General features: G+C 41.2%; 1 protein-coding gene across 1 annotated transcript in view; it reads left to right on the top strand.

The window, feature by feature from the left end:
• The first annotated feature begins 6,481 nt into the window (after nt 1-6,481).
• The window catches only part of LOC146992435 (protein jagged-1b-like), a 38,519-nt gene continuing 25,749 nt past the window's right edge, over nt 6,482-19,251 (top strand). The window contains exons 1-3 of the mRNA XM_085786458.1: nt 6,482-6,586; nt 9,805-10,119; nt 16,964-17,021. Coding sequence (XP_085642584.1) covers nt 6,518-6,586; nt 9,805-10,119; nt 16,964-17,021 — 442 coding nt within the window. The 5' untranslated portion in view covers nt 6,482-6,517. The remainder of the gene's footprint in view (nt 6,587-9,804; nt 10,120-16,963; nt 17,022-19,251) is intronic.

Here is a 19,251-nt window from a genome sequence, read left to right as displayed (position 1 = left end):
AAGAACCAGAGGCCTGAGAACATCAGGAGGAGGTTCTTTGTTCTTCTACATGTTGTAACTGTATCAGCTGTTTGTGGGCGGAATAAATAAATAAATAAATAAAAAGGCATTCTGGGAAATGTAGGAAACCGCTGTCGTTGTGTTGTTGATGTTGTTGTGTTGTTGTTGCTGTAAGTCTGCTGTGTTCAGGTTCTCCGTGCGCCGGTTCCCACGCTGTCGTCCGTCATGTGATTCCCGACGGTGGGAACGGCGGCAAACAGAGAGAGGGCTTGTTGTGTCAGTGGCCGCGGTGCATTCTGGGAAGGATACGCATCATCACCAGAGAGGACAGACGGTCGATTCTCCACTTTTATTAAGTTAACATTTTTACCCACCACAGGAAGGTGTGTGTGTTTATGTGTGTGTTTATGTGTGTGTGTGTGTGTGTGCGTGTGTGTGTGTGTGAAGCTCAAAGACAGTTTTAGTTCTGATTCAGGAAAAAAGAGAAACAGCAGCTGACTGTGAATCTCTCTCTCTCTCTCTGGTGTGAAACTAAACCTGAACCGTCGATGGATCTTCTCCAACTTCTCCACAGTGTCACGGAGAACACACACACACACACACACACACACACACACACACACACACACACACACACACACACACACACGCACACATTATCATTATGAGTTATTCAGATACATTTGTTCTGACTGAATCTTTTTACATGCAGGAAACTGTAGAGAAATAAACTCCATTAACACATAAACACTAATTTTATACATTAGCCTACATCTTCTTCATCTTGGGGTTTTAAGGGGTTAAAAAGATGGAAAGAGGGTCGCAGCTGAAAACTCCTACATTTCAGAGTGGGCTGTGAACGTGACGTCACAGTGACAGCGGTGAATCATGTGAGAGCTGCTGCTGTTTGCAGAAGCTGCTTCATTTCACAAAGCAAAGAGCAGCTTCATCAAACAAACAAACCACCGGACAGTGAGGCATCTGTCAGTCAACAGGAGGAGGAGGGGGTGGGGCATCTGAGGCTGTCACCTGACGCCAGGAGTCGAGCCACGATCATGCCGGCTTCAGGCTGCGATCGGGCTGTGATTGGGCTACAATTGGGCCGCGATTGGGCCACGATTGGGCTGTGATCGGGCTAAGTTGGGCCACGATTGGGCCACGATCGGGCTACGTTTGGGCCACGATTGGGCCACGACTGGGCTACGATTGGGCCGCGATTGGGCCACGATTGGGCTGTGATCGGGCTAAGTTGGGCCACGATTGGGCCACGATCGGGCTACGTTTGGGACATGATTTGGGCCACGATTGGGCCGCGATTGGGCCACGATTGGGCTACGATTGGGCCGCGATTGGGCCACGATTGGGCTGTGATCGGGCTACAATTGGGCCATGATTGGGCCACGATTGGGCCGTGATTGGGCTGCGATTGGGGCGCGATTGGGCCACGATTGGGCCACGATCAGGCTATGTTTGGGCCACGATTGGGCCATGATTGGGCTGTGATTGGGCTACGATTGGGCCACGATTGGGCCGTGATTGGGCTGCAATTGGGGCACAATTGGGCTGTGATTGGGCTGCGATTGGGCCACGATTGGGCTGTGATTGGGCTGTGATTGGGCTACGATTGGGCTGTGATTGGGCTACGATTGGTTGTGATCGGGGCGTAACTGGGGCGTAACTGGGCCTGTGATTGGGCGATCAGGCTGGAATCGAACAGACAAAGTGTCTGATGAACAGAATCACGTTCAGTTTTTCTTCAGTGTTCGTACACGGGCGGCCATCTTGGATTGTGAGCTCATGGCTACTGTCGTTTCTCCACGTCGACAAGAGAACATATAACATCTATCACCTGGAGTGATGTTGCCGTGGAGATTTATAATGATCACAGATATAAACATAAGTTTATAACATACAGTGGATAAAATACTGAGAAAATGCAGATATAAGATGAGAGGTCAAGTGGTCGATCGTCTCTGATGATGATGAACTCGTCAGGTGGGAACGTTCCCGTGTGAACGAGTCTGTGATTCACATCTGAACATTTTGGGCGTGTGTGTGTCTGTGTGTGTGTGTGTGTGTGTTCACATGGAGTCATTAGAGCTGAATGGTATGAGGGATGTGAGCTGAGTAACCAAGAGGAGGAAGTGGGAGAGTCTGAGAGTTATTACAGGAAGATCCACCTTAAAACAAAACTCCACCTTAATTAGTCAACTTTTAAAATCCTCCTTTTTTATTTCTGATTTTACTCTTTTTTTTAATAATCATTTTAAGTCTACGGCAGCTCTGAGGGGACAAATCGCTGCAATTTAAGACTGCAGGTCGCTCCTGGTTCCCTCTGGTAGTCAGACGAGGCTCCGCTAGTCCATGGGCCAGACCAGATTTTGGTAGCACTCAAGGTGGCAAAATCTAGTAACATTTTTTGAAAAGGTAGCTACATGTCCATAAAACTTAAAAACTCTTTGAGGAATACAGAGGAATAAGCAGTTATTGACAAATCTCGCCTGGGCCTATGTTCCACTTTAAGACCCATATTCATCTCTCATAGTAGGAAATTATGGGAAGATTATACATTTCCTGAATTGTTACAGTCCTGTGAGTATTTCAGTTTTTATTATTTGTGTCAGTGCTGTTCCTACATTTCACAGTGCTATAAAAAAGACTACAGTTTAGTAGTCACAATAGTGGAACAGTAGTTGTTGAGACAGATTGACCTTTGACCATGTGACCTTTATGTTTTTTTTTAGATAGGCCCAAAACTAGGTCTAAATGAAAGCTAGGATTGTACACTTTAAAATGCTATTAAACAAACATATACTGTAAGTAAAGGTCTGAAAATGAGAACAAAACAAGATATGAACCCTGTGTTTAGAGGCCTATTTATTGCAGGGGGTTGATAACAGTCATAAAGCTACCACTTAGGATGGGTTATCATACCAAAATATCATCTATGGACATTGATTGATTGATTTGATTTATTCGTCCATTCCACAAAACATAAACATACACAAAAAAGTCAAAATTAAAAAAAAGGGCGAAGGCAGAAGCAAAGCTTGTTAATGCCTACCCTATTTACAGGAAGAAAAATTACAATAACAAAACAAAACAAAATTTGTAGGAAGATTACACTCGAAGAGTAGAAAAGTAAAGTGAATAGTATCAAAAAAAAACAAGCAGAACCATCATTTAGTAGTAATAATTAACTCACTTTATCCTAGTGTTAAAGGGACAATGAGGAGTTTCTATTTGGTTATTTAAAAGTCTCATATTAATGTGGATGAATCTACGTTACCACTTGTTAATGGGCCCATTTTCGATAAATATATCGTTTTGTCTCTATCGTTATTTTGTTATTATCAGTGGTGGTGGAAATGCTGGTCGAGCCGACCAGCATTTCTTTACTTTCGGTTTCGTGGCGAGTCATGAGAATAACGCAGCCGAATCGCCGTTTATGGTCGGAACTACAACGGTATCTGATCGTCTTCTAACCTCTGACTTTAATTCTTGATGAATGAAAACATGAGTCTGTCTTGCGCCGGTCCAAGAATTTTACGGTGCGCGGAGGCTCATAAATGTAGTGTGAAAACGCTTCGCTTTTCCAAAACTCCTCGTTGTCCCTTTAAATATTGATTCAATACATTGATTTTAAACATCCTTTTAAATTGGGTAATAGTTGTACAAGATTTTAATTCATTGTCAAGGCTATTCCATAATTTTACTCCAATAACAGAAATGCATTTGGCTTTAGTATTTACATGTACCTTTTCAAAAAATGTTACTCGTTTTTGCCACCTTGAGTGGAACCAAAAAGTCAAATTTTGGCTTTTGGCCCATGGACGATGAGGACCTGAGACCGGTTCAACATTAATGTTTCTATATTTCTGCCTCTTGATGATTCAAACAGTGGAAACCGACTCTGTGAGTTAGTGAGATGTGATTTTTTAACCCTAGAACACTAACGTCAGGTGATTTTCACCCATGAAATTATTGTTTCAAAATTTTCATTATGTTGCTGTTGTCTGAGTTTCATGGGTCATTGAAGGTAGGCATGTTACCCTGCTCCCATCCCTAGTTTTTTCAGCAGGCACATGTTCGGGTGGATTTCACCCGACGTTAGTGTTTATGTATCTAAATCTGGCGACCATTTCTGGTGATGCTGAAAATTTTTCTTTTTTCTTTTACTCCACCAAATAAGGCTCAAATGTCCCACAAATGGGTGGTCTGAAGGACAAAGTCCCAGCTCCAGTAGTTTTTTTAAAGGAAGTTTTTGTTAAAAAAACTAAAAAAAATCACAAATTTTTGATTTTTTTTATAGGGTCCTCCATATCTTTTTTTTCATTTTGTGAAACATTGTATAGTGGAAAATAAAGGAAGTGTACTTGAATTTGCCATGTATTGTTGTATTTTAATATATTTTGATGAGAATTTTTTTTTTATGGGTATATTTTATTAGCCGTTAGTGATGATGTTACTATTTTTAACGTTAGTGTTCTAGGGTTAAACCTGGTCCAGGAGCTGAGAGGAGGAGGGAGGTGCCAGGTGGGGGAGGGGTGGAGGCTGGATGTTGGTGAGGTGGAGGGAGGTGAAGGGAGGCGGGGCGGTGTTTTGTCTCTCTGTCCAATAATCTATTCATGGGCTCCTCCAGGGAAAAGAGCCCAGCTGCTCTAATGTGAGAATAAAGAGGAGGAACCTTTGTTCTGTCGCTCAGGCTCCATTTCATGAAGGAACATCCTCCTCCTCCTCCTCCTCCTCCTCCTCCTCCTCCTCCTCCCTCCATCACCTCCTTTCATTCCTCCACTCCCCTGTTTCACATTCTTCTCTCCAGATTTACATAATCCTCCTCGGTCTCTATAACGTTTCTAACGTCTTTAAAATAAAATCTGAGGAGAACGTTCGACCCGTCACGTGTTGTTGTCATTTCATCTTCTCGCTTTGTTCCGTGAATAGAATCCGTAAAAATGAATGAAATATATAAGTAAAATATATAAAAACAATAAATATTCTGTCTGTGTATCTACTATGGAAACTGTCTAAGGTTAAAATGTTGGAATCCATATGTTAAAAGTGATGACGATGATGATGATGAAGGTGGGGATGTGTCATCATTTTGACACTTGTTGCACTGCCACAGGGCTTTTATTCTGAAACTTGTGGAGCAAGTCCACATGGAGATCTGGGGGACGTTTGTCCACAAATATAAAATAAAGATTAATAAGTTACAGTGGAACACAATGCGGAAAATAAACTAAACAGACAAATTAAAATAAAAAAAACAGCAAACTAATGATATAACAACATTTGTTTGTTGGTACTTATGAGAGATATTGACAAACTCTTGAAAACAGGATCAATAATTATGTAGCCTAGATCTTGATTTATATAATATAAGCTTGTGAACCTTCACAAATACTACGAAACCAAATGTAACAAAAAAACATGTGTCTTTATTTCTGTGCTTTTATTTTGAATTTATTCCAAACACAATTATTTTTTGTGAGAGATTTGCAAAATGCTAAAAAAAAACAACTCACCAGGAAACAAACAAACAATAACTTAAAAATAAAAACTGAATTTGAATTTCAAAACAAAGAAGGCTATATCATTTTATTGACTGTTTTGGTTCATTAATTGTTTGAAATAAAGTTTGCAAATCCCTGACAAATGTAAATTAAGAAACATATCTGTATATCTGTAAAGTGAGGGTTTTTGGTTTTTAAAGACATTTTATATTACCGTATATATTATATATGAGTTTGTAAAAGTAAAATGAATCTAAAAAACAAACTAAACAAATGTAAATCATTAACTGTGTGGTGTTTTGTCCTCTGGGAGCCACCGTACAGGAGCACAAACAGACTTCTGTCAGAGCCAGTCTATTGACAATATTAGAAGTTCTCTGCTTCTGTGTTGATTTTAGGAGTTTTTTCCTTCTTTTTCTTCTGATTGTATAATTATCATGGGGGTGTTAATCCCCCCCCTCACCCCCTCCTGTTAGCCTCCATGTGTGAAGGCACTTCTCCACCTCCATGTGAACTGACTCCAGAAAAAAAACTGTAAATAAACCACTGCTCATTAATATTCAGCAGGGGGCGTGGCCTGAGGCTCCTGAAGCCACGCCCCCTCCCCAGTGGGTGGATATTACCCAGCAGCCTCCCCCGGTCCGAGCTCCAGCTGCAGACAGACAGAGAGAGACACAGAGACCAGCAGCGGGACAATAGAGTAAATAAACCCTATAGACCCGGACCTCAGACAGGACAGAAGGTCCCGGTACCGGACGGGACTGGACCAGTGGACTCTGTGGTGGAGCTTTGTTTTGTTTTGTTTTTGTGTAGTTTTTGTTTCGGGGGAGCAGCAGCAGCTCGTGCATGTCCCAGTCGGAGGAGGAGGAGGAGGAGCGGGACTGAAACCCACCAGGACTAGTATCTAGTATCACCGACCGGACTAACTATCACCGACACCGAGCAGAGGCACCGACAGACAGACAGACCGACAGACAGACAGACAGACAGCCACCGGCGGCATGAGCCTCACGCGCAGCCCGGTCCTCAGCCTGCAGCTGCTGCTCGTGCTGCTCTGCGCGCGCCTCCAGGTAACTAAGCACTGCACTGCACTGCACTGCACGGTCCGGGTCGGTCCGGGTCAGTCCCGGGTCGGTCCGGGTTGGTCCGGGTCAGTCCCGGGTCGGTCCGGGTTGGTCCGGGTCAGTCCGGGTCTAAAACCCCTGGAGGTGACATGATGAGAGGTCAGAGGTCAGAGGTCAGCTGTGGGTCTCTCTCTTTCTCCATAAAGTTGTTGTGTCACGTGACGTCATCAGACTGTAAAGGTTCACCCTCAGATTCAAAGAGATGAAACAATAACAGAAGAGAACAAACTTTTATCTATCTATCTATCTATCTATCTATCTATCTATCTATCTATCTATCTATCTATCTATCTATCTATCTATCTATCTATCTATCTATCTATCTATCTATCTAAATAACAACCATTGCAGTAAATCTTGATGGAATTTGGGGGGATAATTAAACATCTGCTTGTTGTTCCTGTGAAATGAACAGAACAGGAGGGTTAAAAGAGACAAATAGAATGAATAAATACTTCAATTATTTTAATAGTCTTGACTAATTCAACTAAAATGATGATTTTTTGCTTCAGGAAGTTGTAAAATGAGGTCAGGTGTGGGTCTCTCTCTCTCTCTCTCTCTCTCTCTCTCTCTCTCTCTCTCTCTCCATAAAGTTGTTGTGTCATGTGACATCATCAAACTGTAAAGGTTCACCCTCAGATTCAAAGAGATGAAACAATAATGGGAGAGAAAGAAAACAGAAAGAAACTGTACAAAATACTAAACCGCTCTGAGATGTTCTGGCTCAAACTAACACATTTTAAAGTTGAAGAATCTATCTATCTATCTATCTATCTATCTATCTATCTATCTATCTATCTATCTATCTATCTATCTATCTATCTATCTATCTATCTATCTATCTATCTATCTATCTATCTATCTATCTATCTATCTATCTATCTGCGAGAGGTAAATATCAACCATTGCACTAAATAATGATGGAATTGTTAGTAATGACATCATTTTTTGGGGGATAATTAAACATCTGCTTGTTGTTCCTGTGAAATAAACACAACAGGAGGGTTAAAAGAGACAAATAGAATGAATAAATACTTCAATTATTTAAATATTCCTGATTAATTAAACTAAAACTTAAAAGAAAATGACGATTTTTTACTTCAGGAAGTTGTGATAAAAGACAAACATCTGTATGTGTGTGAGCCAGATGTTGCTGAGACCTTTGATTTACATTTAGAGCTCGGTGTGTAAACAGGTCTTTCTCTCTGATGGACTCTGGTTCTTCATGTTCTGCTCCAGATGTTCTGCTCCAGATGTTCTGGTCCAGATGTTCTGCTCCAGATGTCCAGATGTTCTGCTGCTGCTGCTGAAACTCACCTGTTATTGATCTTATCTGATGTTCCGGTGGCTGATCTGAAGTCAGTCGTGTTCAGACTTCAGCTCCGACCTGTGTGGTCTCCTGATGTTGGTGTTGTGTTCATGGTCCACACAACACTGTAGGAAAACACAGTGACGGGACAATTATTCATCTGTTTCCACTGATTCACACTGAGTTTCCTGCAGGATCAATAGTCAGAGTTATTGATTGTTAAACAGGAATATGTTGAGTTTCTGTATGTTTGTCCTATTACTGTAAGTGTTTGAATCTCATATTCGGATCACGCTTTCATTCTTTAATCTCTAATATTGATATCGGCCCCAAAAACTTGTTGCAAATAACAATCAATAGTCGATCAACAGGATATTTTCATAATCAACCTTTGTTTTATTGACCATGATGAGAACCAGAGCAACTCTTCTAGGACTAAAACAGCCTTCGTCAAAGTTTTCTTTAAACTTCCTGTCAGTCGACTGACTGATTGATTGATTGATTGATTGATCGATCAGCTGATAGTTTCAGCTTCCTGCTCAGACTTTATTCAGACCTGAGGATCCAGTGTAAGTTTCCAGATGTTGAGTGACAGAGTGGAAACATCACAGACGTGTGACTGAGCTGTGAATCGTCTCTGAGGAGCTTTGACAGACGTCTAAGACGACGTTGTCATTCTTCAGGAGGTTTTGGACTCTGAGACGGAGAGTCGGGGTCTCTGGTCTCTGGTCTCTGGTCTCTGCAGGTTCCTTCGGTTCGTGGGTTTGTGGGTTTTAGACCTGAGACCTGTTTCTCCCTCCACTACTTTACGTCCCTCAGGTTTATCTCAAAGACTTTCAAATAGAATAACATTGTTTTGCATAAATTGATGGATCCACGTGTCTTTGGATTATAAAACACAAAAAAACACTTTAAATGCGTGTTAGTGGGTTGCTAAGGAGTAGATCCATTGAATTGAATGTAAAAATTGCAATTAACCATTTTTTTTGGGTTAATACAGTAATATTCCTGACTACTTTAACCAAAAGAATACAAAACTCTATCAATTATTTATGAAATAGTAATATTTTATCATGTTCAACCCCGTAACAACATACCAATTCCCCCGTTTTGATAATAATGGTTCAGTCCAACATCCTCACCGTTGAGTCTTTAGAAGAACAAACTGTAAAGAGAAGAAAGTGTTAAACATCTTTTCTTACATACAGTATATTTCGTAGTTTTTATAGTGAGATCGTCACATCGTCAAGCTCAACCTCTCAACTCCTTTTATAGAAATAAATAATAGTTCACAACTGTTGAGGAAAAAAATATTATAATTTCATGATTTCCTGAAGCTCAGTGATGAGTTGAAGACATGTAGTTCTTTGTTGAGTTTTAAGAAAGCCTTGAAATGTAAAATAATGAAAAATTATAAAATACAGTAATGATTACTTTCATCTTATTATATTGGACTGCTGACATTCTAGGTAATGTAATTTCATAGAGTGTAAAGGATAGGCAAATATAATATAAGCCTTGGGCTTCAGCCTATTCCCTTTTCGGTCACTGTATGATCTTTTCTTTTTTTGTGTGTGTGTGTGTGTGTATGGTTGCAATTGTGTATAATATGTGTTAAATTGTTCACACAGAATGGTTGATTTTGATGTTGGTGTTGTATGACCGAAATAAACACATTTCAATTTAAATTCAATTCAATGCTACATATCTTGGATAATGAAGGATTTTTGGCTTTTTTTTAGCCAAAATCTTCAACCCTGAAACAAAAAACACTGTTTTGACAGAGTCGTTGTTCCAGGGTTGAAAGTTTTGTTCAATGACTCACCTGTCCTCCTCCGTCCTCCTCCGTCTGCAGGTGTCTTCGGCTTCGGGACACTTCGAGCTTCAGATCCTGTCGATGCAGAACGTCAACGGGCGGCTGCAGAGCGGCGCCTGCTGTGACGGACCGCGCCACCACGCCGCCGCCGATCAGCGCTGCTCCACGGCGGCGGCCGACGGTGACGAGTGCGACACCTACTTCCGGGTGTGTCTGAAGGAATACCAGCTGAAGGTGTCGTCGGCCGGGCCCTGCAGCTTCGGCTCCGCCTCCACGCCCGTGCTCGGGGGGAACACCTTCGCTCTACGCGGCAACAAGGCCAAGATGGTGCTGCCCTTCAGCTTCGCCTGGCCGGTGAGTTGGAGTTCAGTCGTGTCTGGAACCAGATGTTTGTGAAGATGCTGAGAGAAGAAGCTCTGTTTGTTGTGAGGAGGTGAACGACTGTTTGAAACCACAACGTCTCAAAGGGATAGTTAAACATTTAATCAAATTGTCCCATTGCCATAATCCCTATAGGCATAGCAGTAGGTTCGTTACCTTTAATTGTCGGTGCAAGCTGTTTTTAGAACGGCGGAGCAGAGCCGCGAGCTGCTCAGAGCTACACTACTACAGAGGCTCATGGGATTTTTTGGTTTCCCTCATCAAACTCATCAAATACACAATCCAACAACTCCACAACGCTCTGGTGGACAAGTTGTGACCTGCACATTCACCACGCTATGAGATAATAACACAACGTTACCAGACAGAGTTGTTTTAGAGGGAAATACATGCAAAACCACTGATGCGTGTTGCCTTCAGGGACAGTTTTTCATCAAGCAGTCTCTGTATTTCCCTCTAAAACAATTCTGTCTGGTAACGTTGTGTTATTATCTCATAGCGTGGTGAATGTGCAGGTCACAACTTGTCCACCAGAGCGTTGTGGAGTTGTTGGATTGTGTATTTGATGAGTTTGTTGAGGGAAACCAAGAAATCCCATAATGAGCCTCCGTAGCGTAGCTCTGAGCAGTTCACGGCTCTGCTCCGCCGATCTAAAAACAGCTTGCACCGACAATTAAAGGTAACGAACCTACAGCTATGACTATAGCGATTATGGCAATGGGCCAATTTGACAAAATGTTGAACTATCCTTTTAAACTTCACTTTGATCGGTGATGGTCAGATGATCAGCAGGAGTTTCCTCCTCCTCCTCCTCCTCCTCCTCCTCTTCCTCCTCTTTCTGTTTTGCAGTTGTTTTATCTCATGACTCATGTTCTCCTCTTTCTCTCTTCTGCTGTTTTACATTTTTTCCCTTTTTGTTTATTTGGATGCTTCTGTTTTTTGAATCACTTTTTCTACAGAAACATCAGTCACAGCTGCAGCAGGGGATTATGGGAGTATCAGTCTGTTGTGGTATTAAACCAGTCAGCCAATCAGAAGAGAGGGGGCGGGGCTTAGTTGTGACATCACAAAGTGACAGGAAGTCCTGACGGCTGGTTTTAAGGCTCAGTTTCTGAATACAGGCTGTGTGCATTTCTCTGTGGACTGAGGCTTTGATACTTTCACAGTATTAATATAGAACCTAGAGCTGCTTTATAATCACACTACACATGGACATCTACCTTTATACTGTATGGAGCTTTAACACAAACATCTACCTTTATACTGTATGGAGCTTTAACACAAACATCTACCTTTATACCGTATGGGGCTTTAACACAAACATCTACCTTTATACTGTATGGAGCTTTAACACAAACATCTACCTTTATACTGTATGGAGCTTTAACATAAACATCTACCTTTATACTGTATGGAGCTTTAACACAAACATCTACCTTTATACTGTATGGAGCTTTAATACAAACCTCTACCTTTATACTGTATGGAGCTTTAATACAAACCTCTACCTTTATACTGTATGGAGCTTTAATACAAACATCTACCTTTATACTGTATGGAGCTTTAATACAAACATCTACCTTTATTTTGAAGGAGCTCTAATATGAAACCTCTGTGACTGAGGTCAAACTAATTTGAGGTTCTGACGGATCATTAGGAAAATAAAGCTCATGAGAACCGTTGTTGGAAACGAGGAGAGAGAGAGAGGCATGATGGGAAAATGACTAATATACAGAGCGAGTGGATGATTTTGATGATTCTGGACTGTGGTCGTCTGAAACGTCCATGTTTTGGTCGGTGAGCGGAGCCTCGTCTGGGCTCTGAGTCTGGTACCGAGGAGAAACAACAACAACAACACCCCCCCCATCCCACAATGCACTGGGGCAGTTTTTCCCTTCCTTCAGTGTGTTTTCCTTTATATCTCAAATGTTTACAAGGCCAAATTCAATCTTTATTTAAACAACCAATCACAACAAAATGTGGACTTTCCATATGTTATGTAACAACGTGATCCTGGCTGTGTCTGAAATCCCCCGTAGTGACCAGGCCGTGTTGTAGTGGTGTCTGAATGTTTAGTATTAATGTTCACTATATAGTGCACTGAATCTATGTTGATGGGGGGGGGGGGCAGAATCAATTTGTGGCTTGGTCTTGATTCTGTGGCGCTGCACCACATTGGTCTACGTGTGGGAAACAATAGGTGTGTGTTTGAGTAAAATGAATGTTTGTGTTTCATTCTATAAACTACTGATAACAATTTCTCCCAAAAATTACAACTGGTCAAAATAACAAAAAAAGATGCAGTGTTTTCAGACCTCAAATAATGCAGTTGATATTCATTTTTAAACAGACCACCAATAATTTAATTTAGGAAGAGTTCAGATTAATATAAATGGAAATTTCAATTTTAATCCTGCAGCAGCAGCAACTGTTTACTGATTTACTGATTATTTACTGATGCATATGTTATAGTTCTAAGATTTTCTATTAAAATAAAGTCAATAATGACATTTTTTGTGTTCTCTTTTTATGTGGAAATGTACCAAAAAGTATCGAAAAACATGTTGGTACCGATACCGGTACCAAAATGTTGGTATCGTGACAACACTAATACGTCTTTATTACCGCTTAATATATTGCTTTACTCCTCTTTTTATGTTGGTACACCTGTAGGTCTATGCTACGCCGGCCGTTACCATGGTTGTATCCATGGTACCTACACCGGCCGCTACGATCGCGGTCGGAACGTTTTAATAACGCGACGTAATACGTCATTAACTGTGCAGCGGAGTCGTGTCCGAAAGTGTTTTTTTATTTGACCAGTGAGTCACTATATAGTCACTATATTGAATTCACTATATAGTGAGTAGGACACATGATCCTGTCTCAGTTCATGTTTTAACAGCTGATGAGTTGTTTTCCTGGATTTTGCTCCGCGTCCAGAACCGATCTGGGTCTGATGTCCAGTCCAGTGGTTTTAACCCTCACACGGCTCAGTTTTAACCCTCGCACGGCTCAATCAAGACCCCCATGCAGGATCTGGTATCAGTCCGATTTATGAACCCGGTCTGGTCTTTCAAAAACCAGTGAACCCCCCCCCCCCCCCCAACCCTGGTTCTTCTCCTGCCGGTTCTCCTCGGCGTGTCGTGTCTGCAGTGTTCCACGGCGCTGTTTACCCCAACGCCACATAACTGCCACCAAAGCAGAACCGAGCTGGAACCATCTGAGCTGCTCTTGCAACATCGTTTGCGTCACCGCTCGTTCTCTTTCTGGCTGAAACCGGATCCTCGTGACCCAGCAGGGAAAACAAACATGTTCAGGGTTTCCGCCGGGTTTTAAAAAGTCTAAAAGTTGAAAATTAAAAATTTTAGGCCTTGAAAAGTCCTAAAGGGATAGTTCAACATTTTGGCAAATTGGCCCATTGCCATAATCCCTATAGTCATAGCAGTAGGTTTGTTACCTTTAATTGTCGGTGCAAGCTATTTTTAGAACGGCGGAGCAGAGCCGCGAGCTGCTCAGAGCTACGCTACGGAGGCTCATTATGGGATTTCTTGGTTTCTCTCATCATCAAACTCATCAAATACACAATCCAACAACTCCACAACGCTCTGGTGGACAAGTTGTGACCTGCACATTCACCACGCTATGAGATAATAACACAACGTTACCAGACAGAGTTGTTTTAGAGGGACTGCTTGATGAAAAACTGTCCCTGAAGGCAACGCGTATAACACAATAATTTTAGACAGGTGCTCAATGAAATGCTCTTCATTGTGCTTTATTATGTACAACTACAACTACTTTTTTTGTACGTTTTTGTTTGTCGTGATATAGGTGTTAAATTCATAATGGTCTTAAAAAGGTCTAAAAAAAGTCTTACATTTGAGTTGGTTAAAACTGCAAAAACCCTGATGTTGCAATAAAAAACTGTGTATCAATCCAAAATCAGGCAATAATCATTAGCACGGTCAAAAACTAGTGTGCTCTCCTCGCCTCCATAATCATAACTGAACCAAATTACGCACATATCACATACGCACGTCTCAGCCAATAAGAAGAGAGCAGTTGTTACTAACTAGTAGGCATTCTTATACCTCAAATACTGTATATAAAGGATAAATCCAACAAATTTAAATGTAATTTACAAAATGGCTCTAACATTGCCCAGCAAACAAACACCAGGTGGTTTTTTTCCCATCAACTCCCTGATCCTCCTCTGATTGTCTGATGGAGCTGCTTTAACTGGCTGCTGCAACGTTCCTCACTGTGGGAAAATAAAAGTCTGAGAACAGAGAGTCAGGAGGCGTGTGGAGGCAGGTTCAGACTGAGGAGGGAGGGAGGGAGGGAGGGAGGGAGGGATGGAGGGAGAGAAACTTCCTGTGTTGACGTCGTGTTTGTCGGTGTGTGAGACGCCGGCGAAGGAGAAAGATGGAGGTCGAGGTTCACTGGTTCTGAAAGAGTCGGGAACGTTCAAGAGATCCACAAGACAACAACAACACGCATGTTTGTTGTTGATGATGTCAAAACTCCTTCAAAATAAAGGTAGATGTTTGTGTTAAAGCTCCATTCAGTATAAAGGTAGATGTTTGTATTAAAGCTCCATACAGTATAAAGGTAGATGTTTGTGTTAAAGCTCCTTCAAAATAAAGGTAGATGTTTGTGTTAAAGCTCCATACAGTATAAAGGTAGATGTTTGTGTTAAAGCTCCATACAGTATAAAGGTAGATGTTTGTGTTAAAGCTCCATACAGTATAAAGGTAGATGTTTGTGTTAAAACTCCATACAGTATAAAGGTAGATGTTTGTGTTAAAGCTCCATACAGTATAAAGGTAGATGTTTGTATTAAAGCTCCATACAGTATAAAGGTAGATGTTTGTATTAAAGCTCCATACAGTATAAAGGTAGATGTCCATGTGTAGTGTGATTATAAAGCAGCTCTAGGTTCTATATTAATACTGTGAAAGTATCAAAGCCTCAGTCCACAGAGAAATGCACACAGCCTGTATTCAGAAACTGAGCCTTAAAACCAGCCGTCAGGACTTCCTGTCACTTTGTGATGTCACAACAAAGCCCCGCCCCCTCACCACCTGGACCCACCATCCAACAACTTTGCAGGATTTTTAGTTTCTCTGAGTGTTTTATTCTGACATCTGCTCTGTTTCTAGTATATTGGTTCGCTTTAGAAAACAGTCAGCCAATCAGAAGAGAGCCTCCTCCTCTCCTCTGATTGGCTGATTGACACTGAGCTGTTGTTACGTATGTGTACGGGAGCTGAGCAGGTCCAAACCTCCTCCTCTTGTTGTTGTGCAGCTGTGACTCTGTGGTTTGGTTTGAGTTCCTCTGTGAACTCAGCTGCATCAGGACAAACATACGTCTTCTTCAGCGTGTAGAACATGTAGAGCACGGGAACAGCGTGTGATTGTCCTGTCACGCCTCATCACGCCCAATAATCCTGTCAGCCGCTCCGGGCGCTCGAACGCCCGACATCACAGCCGACCGCCGAACCGCCGCTCTGTGGGTTTTCCTGCAGCGGTTTTTGTCGAAGCTGCTGTGACGGATGAGACCACCTACAGTACGCCGCCGTTGAGCCGCACGCGGGCCGGCGTTTTAAATAAAGATGCTGCTGTCCGCCGGTCCGCAGGTGACATTGATCATTTAAGCAATATATCACTCCAGGCCATGGTATATGCTCATTATACCACGGCTAAGGGGCGTTCTTACCCCCTTAGAGTGGTATAATGAGCATGTACCACGGACTGGAGTGATATATTGCTTTTATCAAACGGTTACCAATAATGACAATATGAAAGAGGGATACGCAATCAATTTCATGTAGTTTTATTCATCCAGAAATATTATCCAATAAAATAGCCTCACTGTGAAAAAAATAGTCCCACCTCTCCAGACGTTAGCTCCAAGTAGCTCTGCATCTCGTCTTTTCCTCGTCTTTTTTTTCAGGTGAAAGTCACTGCTCAGTCCCCTCTACCATTGTTAACCCTCCCCGGAGGTGAAAGTTAATGTGAATTCAACTACTTTAGTCCATTTTTTAACATCGTAAAATCATCAACTGTCTTTTGCTACGGACTGCAACAGTCCGACAGTTCGGCAACACTTCCATTCATACCAGTCTAGTCATACGTTACCTGACGCGGAGTGATAGCTACGCTGTGATAAGGCTTTAGAATAGTAGCCGTGGTATACGCTCATTATACCACGGTTAACACCAATCAGCCAATCAGGAGAGAGTGTCAGAGCCCTACTCTCTTCTGATTGGCTGGCACCGACCTGTTGAAAGTGACAGCGGCATCAGTGTTATTGTTGTTGTTGTGTTTGACCGTCCTCGTGTCGGCACGGTGGTTACCACACACATATTTATGGTTTATTCATAATTGATGATTGGTTTTTAAACGATTTATTGATTTAAATGATTAATCGATTAGTTGTTTCGTCAATAAAATGTAAAAAAAAATGTTGAAAAACATCAATCAGTGTTTCTCAAACCACCAGACGACGACGTCCTCAAATGTCTTGTTTTGTCCACAAACCAAAGAGAGACTCAGTTTATTGTCATTCACATTGAAGAAGAAAAAAACAAAAAAAAAAACTACTGTACAATTAATTTAATAATCGATTATTGTGCAGTTAATCAATTAATTGTTGCAGCTCTAATTTCATTGGTGTTCAGGTTGTAAAAAGTTCAGTTTATTGAAATGAATCTTCACATTTCAGATTTTTAATCAAATTTAATTGATGAAGAAAATGTTTGTTAATTAGATATTAATTGATTGATTGATTCTCTCTCTCTCTCTCCGTGCAGAGGTCGTACACGTTGATCGTGGAGGCTTTAGACTTCAACAACGACTCGTCCTCCAGCAGTGAGTATCTTTATCCTCCTGTCTCTCTGCTGTTTGGTTTCCTCCTGACACCAACTTGACCTTTGACCCCAGAGCTCCGAGCTGACAGACTCGTGAGGTTTTTAACAGGTTCACATCAGAAAGCCACTGTATTTATTTATTCATTCATTCACGATTTTCTTACTTTACTGACAGAACATAGAATATAAGAATGAATTAAAGAGATTTTAAATGACAGAAAACGAATAAAATAGAAAATAAATCAATTATTTCAATAAAAAAGAATTTAATTTATTATGTTTCTATATATAATTTCAATAGTTCAACATAATATTTGTATTTAAACAAACAAATGAAGCCAATCTGAAACGGTTCAGTGGATTATTTCTGTATCGCCCTGACCACAAGCTTTTATTTTGAAAAAACACACAAACTATTATACATATTGTAGGATTTATGTGAATTACATTAATTTCTGTTTGTTTGTTAGAAACCTGAGACATGAAACTACCTTTTTTGTGAAGTTTTTAGCTCTCTCTCCACTTCCTGTTTTACTGCAGCGATAAAATAATTCCCCCACGTTCGGCTGCTCAGGGAGGGGGGAGGGGGAGGGGAGAGGGGGGCCCATTCAGAAAACTGGTTGTAAATAGTGTATATATATGTGTGTGTGTGTGTGTGTTGGCTCAGTGCTGTATTTGGCGTCTCATAGGGAACCATTATAGACCTGGTGTGAAGTCTGCTGACCCCTCCCCTCCTCGTCCTTCAGCCCAGAGCAGCGTGGGGGTGAGGGGGGGTGAGGGGGGGTAAAGGGGGTGAAGCTGCTGTGAGAGATCTGGAGGTTCGTTCAGAAACCGAGCGTCGGACAAACAAACTGACAAAGTGCTGATGAGCCAAACGAGGACAGAGCAAACACTGACCCTTTAGCAGCGACCTGCTAAGTGACGTGGCACGTTGCCGTGACGACAGCCCGGCACCGGGTCAGTCTCGGACCCGAACACGGTGTCGGGCCGTCGTCGGTCGGTTCAGCCCGGGTGAAGAGAAGTGGGTCAGATGGAGGAAGAGGAGCAGCACTTCCAGTACACTGAGCATCGTTAGCGCTTTGTCGACAACTCAATACATCTGAACAGCTCGTTAGGAAACTCATTTTCTTTCTTTCTTTCTTTCTTTCTTTCTTTCTTTCTTTCTTTCTTTCTTTCTTTCTGACTTTCTTTCTTTTTTCTGTCTTTCTTTCTTTCTTTCTTTTTTCTCTCTCTCTTTCTTCTTTCCTGTTCAGATTTCTGACTTTCTTTCTTTTATTATTTCCTTCTTTCTTTTTTCTGTCTGTCTTTCTTTCTTACTTTTATCTTTCGTTCTTTCTTTCTTTCTTTTTTTTCTGTCTTTCTTTTATTATTTCCTTTTTTCTTTTTTTCTCTCTGTCTTTCTTTCTTTCTTTTTTCTGTCTATCTTTCTTTCTTTTTTCTGTCTATCTTTCTTTCTTTTTTCTCTTTCTCTTTCTTGTTTCCTGATCAGATTTCTGACTGTCTTTCTTTTATTCTTTCTTTCTTTCTTTTTTCGGTCTTTCTTTCTTTCTTTCTTTCTTTCTTTCTTTCTTTCTTTCTTTCTTTCTATATTCTGATACATTCACATGTCTATGATAAAGTCTGTATATTCCAGCTTCATGTCAGACGCCAGGGTTAGGAATCTGTTTGTATTCTGGATCATGGATTGGATAAAATCTTGAAAATGTGTCGTTTCAAAACTAAAAACTGATTCTGAGCTCAGATTAGTTCACGTAATCCAGTTTTGGTGCCCAGTTACTAGATATTGAAAAGAAATTTGAAGTTTGAATTAAAAACACATGGAAAAATATTCACAATGTATTTGATTAATGAACTGGTTTTTTAAATTATTATTATTTAAACAGCCAGACCAGATCAGGTCAGGATTTGGTAATCTTGAAAGGTTTGTATCTAATTTTGCTTTGAACAACTGGGATAAAAGTAAAGATGGATTACATGATCCTGGATTACATTGGATACTTTGAACAACTGGGCCCTGATGTTGTGACGCTCTGATCCAGATGTTTTCTTCACAGCTGTGTTACTTTCTTTTTGAAGATTTGCTCAAATATCTAGGATACATTTTATATTTATTTTATTTTAAGGGGGGCATGGCCTATCATTTTTCTGGGCTGCTGCCTCGGTGCCATTTTCCTCGTCTTTTTTTTTTTTTTTTTCTTCCTGGCCATGATGTGAAGAGTCACAGTTTGCTC

This window comes from Trachurus japonicus, chromosome 1 (assembly GCF_045865225.1).
Source record: "Trachurus japonicus isolate A0001 chromosome 1, Traja_1.0".
In the NCBI taxonomy this organism is placed as follows: Eukaryota; Metazoa; Chordata; class Actinopteri; order Carangiformes; family Carangidae; genus Trachurus; species Trachurus japonicus.
This window is presented reverse-complemented; position numbering and strand designations above follow the sequence as displayed.